This window comes from Quercus suber, unplaced genomic scaffold (genome assembly GCF_002906115.3).
Source record: "Quercus suber isolate HL8 unplaced genomic scaffold, Cork oak 2.0 scaffold_358, whole genome shotgun sequence".
In the NCBI taxonomy this organism is placed as follows: Eukaryota; Viridiplantae; Streptophyta; class Magnoliopsida; order Fagales; family Fagaceae; genus Quercus; species Quercus suber.
Window position 1 is genome coordinate 228772 of NW_027069810.1, and position 11026 is coordinate 239797.

Consider the following 11026-nt stretch of genomic DNA (forward strand, 5'->3'; position numbering starts at 1 on the left):
CTTTTTTGGTATATTACCATATTAGTAGTTGGAGTAGAGAATTTAAGTTTTAGATATTTCCTTTGAAATCAAGCAGAAGTGTAATTGACACAATCTACTGCTACGGCCTACAGTCCATCACAATATCCCATTTTCCATATGCTTTAAATTTTCTATGTTCGTAACTTGAATTGGCAGGGCTCTTCTCAATAATAATTGAGTAGGCCCACATGTAAATGGGTTTATATTAAAATAAAAAGAAAAGGTCAATATTGTTGAAAAGTGTAATCCGCGAATTTCACATTTACTCATATTTTCTAAGTGAAAAAAAAAGGCAATAACATTGGGATTTTAAAATGAAATTGACTTTTCTTTTTTAAATACAAAAAAAAAAAAAAAAAAAGTGAAATCGGCACTAGCGTATACTATTTATTTTTGTTCTTAGTTCTTACAATGGAATCAACTACATCTTTGCCGATTTCACAAGCCATTTTTCTTTTTAAAAAAAAATCAATAATTGTATTGTGAATTTCCTTATTGTTCTGTATTTCAGTATTACTAAAAGTGTGTATTTGGCATTAGCTTAAAAAGTCTTTTTTTTTTACTATATAGCTTTTTTTTTTTGTTACTATTCAATTTCTTTTACTACTATTTATGGGCCCAATTGCACTTTTAATTTGATACTATTTATGGATCTCACTGTACTATTTTAGCTACTTTTTTAGCTTTATCTATTGTACTTTCAGCAAAAAAATTTAATTTCAACTAAAAAAACTGTTCACAAAAGTCTAAAATAGTAGCTTATTTTACCAAAATTCTCGTTGAAGCCCCGGGGTGGAGCTACATCGTCCTAAAACTTTGAAAATTTCTTTATAGTATATAGAAATATTTAATATTAAAAATTTTAGCTTATAAAATAGGAGTTCCTCCTAAATATTTGAGTTAGTTTGATGGAACTCTTAAAAAATAATTGTTCAATGGTCTAGTAGTTATAGCAAAAGTACTTTATTTTTTTCAATTTTATTTTTATTGCAAAATGTTCTCTTGTACAATTGTATCTGTTAAATTTTGCATCATTCAAAAAAAAAAAAAAAAGCCAATAAATATTGCTTACTAATCACCTCCCCCAAATCCCACAAAAATGGAATTTTTGTGTATTGGATATAGGGATAGCAAAAAACCCATTAAGAGCGAGAACTCAACAAGACAATCACGAATTTTACCAGACCTGTTAGGAGATTCAAGTATAGTGTTGGGTTTTTTCCTGTGCCCAAACCTAGTAGATGTGGTGTAGGTATTACCAGACCCAACCCAATTAAAGTTAATGGTTGGGGAAAAAAACCCTTTCAAAATCAAGTTGGATACCCGTGGGGCAAAATGTCTGGGCATGAAGCGAGGCAAGGTGAGGTTTCAAAGTACCTGCCCTATGGCCATCCCTAATTAGATATATTTTTATTGTTTGGTTTTACATTACATTGCACTTTCATTGGCCATAAAAGTGGACACTACCGGCGCCCGAGGGGTGTTTCTCACATGGGAGCTATATTTATATGTTTATTTTATTTTATTTTTTGAAAACACACATACACTCACACACACAATATGAAGTTTAACACAAAAATGTGCCATAAACTTTACTTAAAAATTGTAGTAACTTTTAAAAGTATGACAAGTTATGTTTTACACTGCTACACACGACACACTTTCTAAATAATGTGGCGTAGATAATTACGTTTTTTTTAGATTATGGTTTAGTATGCCTAATTTCCTCAATTTTAGCTGGGTCCCACAAAGTTTCTACGTTTATGTAAAACAAAACGTGTAATGCACCGAATTTCTTGTATTTTAGGTTACTTTTACTTTCTTAATTAAGGTTTTTTTTTTTAGAAGAAATTCCTTGATTAAGTTGTTTTTTGACTTTTTTATTTCTTAGGACTTTGTTATTACCAAAAAATATCTCCCTACCTATGGTATGTTGTAATCATTGTTTTGGCTGTAAACTCTAAAGTTTTGGTAAAATTTAAATTTCATGTAAAAGTTGTTGTGATTGTGTCTCTGAAGTATTCTCCACCATCACGCCTAGACTGCCTCGAATAATTACACAATCTGTATGCTGCTGCTATGCCTATGAGAATGTGCAAGTCATGAGTGTATCTGTATGTGTGTACTACTGTGTAGTGTAATCGATTCTGTTCACACGCATGGCAACTAGGGTGCATCCAGAGATAGATAGATTCTGTGTCTCTACTCTCACGTGCGTGTCACATCCTTATTGTGGCTATAAAGCATAAAAGCCTGTCAAGTCTCAACTCTCAACCCTTAACCATACAGAGTTTTATCAAAGCCTCCAACTCTTCACTTCTCCTCTGGGGCATCTTTTTGGGTCTGCACAAAAATACCCAAATCCAGAGCCAATGAAGGAGCCAGTTGTTGAAGAAATGCAGAGACAAGGTGAGCTTACTAATAATGGCGTTCATGGGGTTGAGCAAAAAGAATATTTCGACCCAAGTGCGCCGCCTCCATTTAAGATAGCTGAGATCCGAGCTGCCATTCCCAAGCATTGCTGGGTCAAGAATCCATGGAGGTCTCTGTGTTATGTTCTCAGAGATGTCTTTGTGGTCTTTGCATTGGTAGCAGCTGCAATCTACTTCAATAGCTGGACTTTTTGGCCACTTTACTGGGCTGTTCAGGGGACCATGTTCTGGGCTCTATTTGTTCTTGGACATGATTGGTAATCACATACTTGTCAATTCTTTGCCTTCTAATGTCTAAAACTATGTTACTGATTTTCACATATGATTGCATTGTGTTTGGTTTTCGATTGAACAGTGGCCATGGAAGCTTTTCTGACAACCTCATTCTAAATAGCGTTGTGGGGCATATATTGCATTCTTCAATTCTTGTACCTTACCATGGATGGTGGGTTTGTGATTAACTTAGTTTGTTAATTAACTTTTCAGTAATCTTTGGCTTATGTTAAGATTTAGTTTTAAATTTTTGTCGACATTTGACGAATTTCACTGCTTTTGAATCCTACAGGAGAATTAGCCACAGAACTCACCACCAGAACCATGGGAATGTGGAGAATGATGAGTCATGGGTTCCGGTATTATTTCTGTTCCATTATTTCAAAAAATGCTCTTATTAACCGTGAACATGAATATTATCTTTTAGTTTTTATTTTTTGTAATGTCTTTATTTATTTATTTTTTTTTTCATTTTTATTAGTTGACTGAGAAGGTATACAAGAGTTTAAATCATAGTACTCGAATGCTGAGGTTCACAGTGCCTTTACCCCTCTTTGCATACCCAATTTATCTGGTGAGAAAGCTTATATTTTGTTTACCCTTAATTGTAGTAATAGTCAACTTAACTATCTGCTTGTGATAGTAATTAAGCAGCTAAATTTTGATTTTGTGGTGGATTACATCTCAGTGGTGGAGAGCTCCAGGGAAGGAGGGTTCTCACTTCAACCCTCACAGCAATTTGTTCGCCCCCAGTGAGAGGAAAGATGTGATAACCTCAACTCTGTGCTGGTCTGCAATGGTTGCTCTGCTTATCTGTCTATCCTTTGTGGTAGGTCCAATCCAAATGCTAAAGCTGTACGGTATGCCTTACTTGGTGAGTGATTTTCTCTTTTTCTTGCTTTATTCATAAAATTCCGTACAGTATACTTCTTCTCCAATTGTAATATGCTTATTTGTATCCACTATTATTCACAGATTTTCATAATGTGGCTGGATTTTGTGACATATTTACATCACCATGGTCATGAGGAGAAACTTCCTTGGTACCGCGGCAAGGTACTGATAGTGATAGTATAACGCATTTGAAAACGGGCTTAATTACTTAACTTCGGAGGGAATCGTAGCATCTTAAGAAGAATAGTTTAATTCAAAGGCTTCATTATCCTTTGTGTCTGCAATTTGACAGGAATGGAGTTATCTAAGGGGAGGGCTTACAACAGTTGATCGTGATTATGGATGGTTTAACAACATCCACCATGATATTGGCACTCATGTTATACATCACCTCTTCCCTCAAATCCCGCATTATCACCTAGTGGAAGCGGTACTTAATTTTTCAATCACCTTAGCAAATAACTTTTGACTAGTATATTATACTATCGTCATAATGAATTGATTCTTATGATTTTAATGCCTACCTTGCAGACTAAGGCAGCTAAACCAGTGCTTGGGAAGTATTATCGTGAGCCAAAGAAATCCGGGCCTTTTCCATCTCACTTATTCGAGAATCTAGTAAGAAGCATTAAAGAAGACCACTATGTCGACGATTCTGGAGAGATCGTATACTATCAGACTGACATTGAATTGTATAAATCTTCTAAGAGCAAGTCAAATTGATTCTTTCAGAGGGGCGTGGTTAGTAGTTGTTTCAGAACTCTTTCACATTCAGAATTAGTCGAATTGGCTTCAAATTTATGACTTCAGACATTCCAATTTATTTCCAAAATAATAGTACTGTGTCCTCTTCTTTTAGTCACAATGGATAAAGGATTTGATGTTATGATGAAGTATAAAATAGTTAGTCATATTTGGCATACCTTGCTCTAAGAATATATTGTGCTATGATATTGATACTTGAATGCAATACTTGGAACTGTAGTATCATGATGCAAACTCTTAAATAAAGAGAAATGTTTCACCTATATTATTTTCACAACATATTTTAAGTGGTAAGTTGTTTACTAGCATGTAAAAAAGTAATTTTAATAGTGAATATAAATTAAAACTATTAATTGCTTATCACCTAGAATATGTTATGGAGTTCTATTGTGCACGCAGCATACTAGTTCAATAAAATATCCGGCTTATTATTTGAAAGAAATCCAAGGCCATGACATTAGGCTCCTTCTACATAAATCCATTCTTTATGATGAGATAAAGTTGGGAACTTCATACTTGCGACAATGGACCAAGCATCCGTAGATTCCGTACATCAAGATCTGTATAGTTACAGTTTTTTAATACTTTTAAGTGTCGGCGGTCTAGCTGTTCTGTTCCTTGCTTTGTTTTTCTGCGTTGGTGTTTGTATCTTTGTATTATCCGACCAACGAAGTAAATGAGTGTTGCAGCATTAGCAATGATATTAATTTAAGGTAATAGTTTACCTTCAAAGTGGTTTGGACTTTGGACTCTTGGAGCTTGGGCCGTTTAGTAATATAGGAACGTTGTTTGTATTTTTAGAAATATGTGTCGGTGAAAAAGTATATAAAAATATGTGTAATGTTATTTAAACACTAAAAACTGGTGTTCAAAATACACTACCAAACAACTCCAAATTTTTTCATCTCATTATGTGAAAATTAATAAAATCATCCTAGTACTTTAGTCATGTTACTTATTTAATAAGCCATATGACTTAATTTAATAATATATATAGATATTTTTTTTATGAGTCTTCACATTAAAGAGTTGGGAGAGATTTCTCCGAACCAATATGTAGGAAAATTGTCTAATTTATCATATATTAGATCATATTATTATGATTCACCAAAGGGCTTGGATCACCTCTAGTCTTTACTATGTTGTATTCTCCATAATTGGGTGTATAAACTGCCAATTATTCCCTTGTCAATCCAACGGTACTTCTACTCCCACATCAAACTTTACCAAACGTCCTGTCCCTCTATAAAGTAAAATATTATTCATTTCTTAATTCATGGATGGCAGAATTTTTAAATCTAGATTGCATCTTCGATATAGGTATATATTTGAAAATTGTCGGTATAGTACTAATTATGGCCTTGTAAACATAAGAAAATTTTTAAAAATATCTTTTTAGAATCATTGTAAATTTTAAGGAATGTGTTGACTCCTATCAAAAAAGAAAAAGAAAAAAGAATGTGTTGACAACTTGCATACTTACTATCAAATAGATCAAGATTAATGAATTTGCGTTGGTAATTAGGCTACTCAGTACTTATTTGATCTGATAACATAGTTAAATCAATAACAAACAAAAAAGATAGTTTTTTTTTATCCCATTAAAAATGATTTTTAAAATTCATGGATTTCTTTGCCTCTATTTATAGAAACATTTTATTGGAAAAATAACAAAACAATAAATGTTGTTGACAGCATTTTATATTTTCATATAAATGTTGTCAAAACTTTCATATTATTGTTTATTAACAATTGCCCTATGAGTATCTGTTAACATGACCCTTATTTAATTACTAATCTTAATCCCTTAAGTTTGTTTGCAATAGAAAACTAGAGAGAGAAAATTTTAATTTTTTATTGTCAATATGAGCTTCATTAGGTTTGATTCTTGACCATCACACACCCTCAGTGTGATGGTCACTTTACAAGTATAAGTGCTTGTAAATGTGGAGAGTAAGAGTTGGGGTTCAACCCTATTTTCCAAATTTTATTTTATTTTTCTTTTCAAATTAGATTGGGTTGGGTACCCATTACCCAAGGGAGCATAAAGAAAATCTTGCTCCCAAAGTGGGGTTGGGTATGGGGTTTGGGCCGGCAAAATCTAGTTCAAGGAAACTCAACCCATGGCCATCCTAATACACACACACGCGCAAAAAAACCTAGAGAAAGATTAGGATTTTAACACAAAAACACATTACAAAAGCTATAATAACTTTTTTTTTCTTTATTATTTAGATAAATTCGTTCTTTTCTTTTAAAATAAAAATTTTTTAATCATATTTCTCATCTTATCTCTCTACAGTCCATAGCAAGTTGCGAATAGCCACCCCTACCGGTACCATCCAAAAAAAGTGAAAGCCCAAATCTCTATGCACACACACAAAACATCAAGGAGAGGAGAATATGTGACACCATATGCACACACAAAACATCGTGGAGAGGAGAAGAGAATACCGAATGATAAAAATAATAAGTGGATCGAGCCTAATAAGAACAATTCTAACATCTTGTCTAAATGCAGAACATACATGGGAAAATGAAATCAAAATCGAAAGCAAAAAAAAAAAAAAATCAAAACCGAAAATTGAATTATCTTTTTTTGAAACATTTTTTCGAAAATTGAAAAAATTATCAATACTTTTTCAATTCTCAAAAAAATATTTTCAAAAATAATTAATTATTGTGTACTTTTAAGATATACATTAGCAAAATTCTTCAAAATTTTGTTACTATTTTTTGACGGCCATGCCGTCATTGCCATTATCTGACTCCATCCTACTCTGTAGACTGTATTGCAGTAGTATTCAACTAACAATACTTGCTCTCTGCCGTTTATCCTCAAAAAAGAAAAAAAGAAAAAAGAAGAAGAAAAGAAAACTAACAATACTTGCCCAAACTGGCTAAAAGCTTTACATAGGCCGGCCCCAATGCACCAAAACCCAGTACTCCTATTTTCGGTTGAAGTTTTTTGAAAAGGTTTCTTATTATTAGCGGTCTACATCTTTTTTGCCAGTCTCATTTTCAGAAAATATTTTCCCCCAATAATACATTATGGGTTCGGTTGAGCCATCCAATTTTGAAAACATTTTTTTAGAAATTGAAAAAGTTGTCAATACTTTTTCAATTCTCGAAAAAATATTTTCAAAAATAATTAATTATTGTGTGCCCTTAGGGCATACATTAGCAAAATCCATACATTATTAGAGCATTCGTAGTAGATATTGTAAACAAATGTCATTTTCATAAGTCAAAAAGCTGCTTTTTTTTTTTTTTTTTTTTTTAACATCGCTTTACAATGCATCATACATCACATATTTTATTTTACAATTCAATACATTAAAATAATATATACAATACCAGTCCAAACCATTTGCAGCTGCCACCAACCAAACACCACCGCCACAACCAGTGGCCACCACCCAAAATTACCAAAATAAAACCCCAAAATTAACCCACCACCACCCACAGCCCACCTGCCGCCACCACCACCCAAAACTTCCAAATTAAAGCCCCAAATAAACCTAAAACCCAAATATATATATATATATATATTGTAAGGTTGAATTTAATCAACCATTGTATTGGCTTTATTCCGTGCCAAATTTGTTTGCAATTTAACAATTAGTAACTTTGTATTTAAGTGGAAATCATATAAGAGTAGTGAGTGAGATAGTTTGAAGAAATGCTTAAGATTGTGCAAGGATGTAGAGACTCGCGGCTGGGACTTGTGAGTGACTCGTGACTGGCAAGCTGCCAACTGCAGCACAAGAGTGAAGTGTGCGAGAAGATGAACAGTCACGCCAGTTGGAGCACTACAGGACAAAAAGTCTAGTCTGGCCGTTTAGTTATCTCGCGGCTTGAACTCGCGACTCAGTCAAGTCACGTGGCCAAGCTGCCAGACCACCCTGTTTGGGAAAAATTGACTCTTCGCATTCCTTTCTCACCCAAGTATAAATACCCTTTATATCCACGAAATGTAGAGAGCTTCCAGAGAGAATTTTGAGAGAAAAACCCTAGAGAAAAACAAGATTGATTCATCTACAATCTTCACATAGAGACTCTTAAAATTCCTCTACTCTCATTCTCTCCATTGTTACATCCTTAAGATGTTCTTACCCAAATCCTTTTCTCACCATACCCATATCTGTGAGAAGGCTATTTGTTGCTTTGGGAAGCAGTTAAGAAGGGACCAATGGTTATTGGTTGATGCTACGGGTTATAGCGGAATTCGATAAGTTAGAAAAGACAACGGTTCGGCATAACCTCATTGGAGCAAGAAGCTTGGAGGGCTTAGGTACCTGGGTAGATTAGGCTTGGAGGGTCATTGCTGTTCATGTATTCCAACTTCATTTTCTAGTAGATTATTGACCGCTTGGAGGGCGGCGGAGAGGTTTTACGCTGAAGGCTTCAGTTTCTCTTCGATAACACATCGTTGTGTTATCCTTGTGTCTGCATCTCTCTTCCCTTAATCTTTGCCATTTAATTTCTGCTGTGGATGTTATTTTATTTGGTTTAGATTGTTTATCAATTCTGGTATAAGTTTATTATCATTTTTCGCACATACATTGTTTGATATAATGCTTGAATTAGTATCTTGTATCTTGGGGTTTAAACGTTCATAGTGGTTTATACAATATTTGAACTTTCATATATATACACACACACACACACACACACACACACAAAAACATAAAAAGTTAAGATGAACTTGTGGCTGGGCAAGAGTCAGCTTGTTGAGATCAGCCTTGGGGCATGATCGGCCACTATTGGTGAGATCACCCTCGAGTTGAGGAGTGGTGGCCGATGCAAGTCATGGCTAGGCGGTGGCTTGGTGAGGTCTGCTACTTGGTGAGATCGGCAGCAAATGAGGACGGCAATGTGCTCTAGAGAAAGGAAGTGATAAGAAGCTGAGAGTGAGAATGAGTAAGGAAGAGAGACTAAGTGATAATTGCAGATGGGAGAGAGAAAAGGCAGGTGAGAAGAGGAGAGAGTAAAGTAAGAATTAAAAAATATTAAAAACTCTTACAATTTTCGTCTGTACCGTTCCAAATATAAGATTGTACTATAGCAAATGCCAAAACTTTTTGGTATTTGACACACCTCATGATGATCTGTTTTTGGTGTTTGGTGTGCCAAATGCCAAATATTTGACATTTGGCACACCTGATGAGAATGCTCTTACTTTCAATAAATAGCATTAACCTCCTGCAGAAAAACACATCGGAGTCAACAAAGTCCAAACAATTAAAAGGATACATCATGCCATAGTCAGGGGGAATTGATAGGCCAAAAATATATTAACCCATTTGGGAAATTAATCAATTAATTAGCCAAGTAAAATTAATTAGATTCAATTTTATGCAATAAGCGTAGTAGCACAAACAAATCACTAACTAAGTTAAATGTAGTAAAAAATAAATTTGATACAGGTGATTTGTTTATGAATGGGGAAAACCACCAAAGCAAAACCCCCACCAGGTGAATTTAAGGTCACCACTCCTGAGAATCCACTATTATCAAAATAAGCGGTTACAAGTAAAAAGAATCTTAGTACCTAATACTAATCTACAGTTGAACTCTTACCCTAATACCAAATTGGACTTGTAATGTAGCGACAATCTCTCCTTTCAATGCACGGCTCCTAGTACGTAACTAACCAATGATGCACGAATCCCAGTATGTGACTAACACACCAACTTAAGGAAGATGTTGACTGCAAAGTTCTTCAGTTCATCCAACAATGAAGATCAAGAAGATCATTAGTTACAAAACCCTTGGCACAAAGACACAGTAGCTTCTACAAAGAGAACAATGAACTAGGGCAAATAGTCTCTAATCACAATATGCAAGTATTATCACTTTGCATCAAGTTACATCTTCATGTGACGGCCCTTAAAATAATCCTTATATATGTTTAGGTTTGTGAGAAAAAAAACCTTATACAAATACACATGGATATGCGTGAAATCAAATCTGGAAATTCTAATTTCATAATACTTGATAGATACAACTGCTTTTGAGCTTCAACATTAAACCTCAATAAATAGGATTCTATCGAGATATCTATCAAGATTTAATAAACAACACTTCTTCACTTGTTTCTTGGATAGATTTTCATGGCTAAACTAAAACTCTTCAATACTAAACTTAAACTCTTATTCCTTGAAGTATTAAGCCTATCCTAGATCTACCCAATTACAAGTAAAATGCATTTTATCAAATGATTAGCCAATTTGTATAACATAGGATTAGCCAATTTATATAATATATGTTTCTAACAATTCTCACATATGTCCTAACGATTTCCCCCTTTGGCAATCCGTGACAAAACCACAACAAACAAATGAATCATGAGAGAAGTTTTAAATCACTAAACTCATTATCACTTGTTTAATTAATGGAAAATCTAATCCTAACACAAATTGTTAAAAAACTTTGTAAGAAGAGAGTTCATGGCATGGTAGATTTTCACAACCTTTCTTTCTGAAACACTTTAAACAAAACTCGTCAAGGCATCTTAATGTGAAACATAAATAAAGATTGCATACATAAAGAAAGATGTGTATAAAGAAAGAAAAGAAACAACACATAGAGAGATAAGTGAAAAACAACACATACAACATATATATATATATATTAAT

At 33.9% G+C, this 11026-nt stretch overlaps 1 protein-coding gene across 1 annotated transcript; it reads left to right on the top strand.

Annotated features, from left to right (window-relative positions):
• Positions 1-2144: 2144 nt before the first annotated feature.
• Positions 2145-4540, top strand: LOC112031015 (acyl-lipid omega-3 desaturase (cytochrome b5), endoplasmic reticulum). Its single transcript, XM_024063683.2, has 8 exons — positions 2145-2710; positions 2809-2898; positions 3019-3085; positions 3208-3300; positions 3415-3600; positions 3702-3782; positions 3913-4050; positions 4152-4540. The coding sequence occupies exons 1-8, from the start codon at positions 2394-2396 to the stop codon at positions 4341-4343; spliced, it is 1164 nt and encodes a 387-aa protein (XP_023919451.1). The 5' UTR covers positions 2145-2393; the 3' UTR covers positions 4344-4540.
• Positions 4541-11026: the final 6486 nt, after the last annotated feature.

Coding starts and splice junctions, on each gene's coding strand:
- LOC112031015 (XM_024063683.2), top strand. CDS start 2,394: ATGAAGGAGCCAGTTGTTGAAGAAATGCAGAGACAAGGTGAGCTTACT. Junction 3,783..3,912: donor TTCCTTGGTACCGCGGCAAG/GTACTGATAGTG, acceptor GCAATTTGACAG/GAATGGAGTTATCTAAGGGG. Junction 4,051..4,151: donor ATTATCACCTAGTGGAAGCG/GTACTTAATTTT, acceptor CCTACCTTGCAG/ACTAAGGCAGCTAAACCAGT.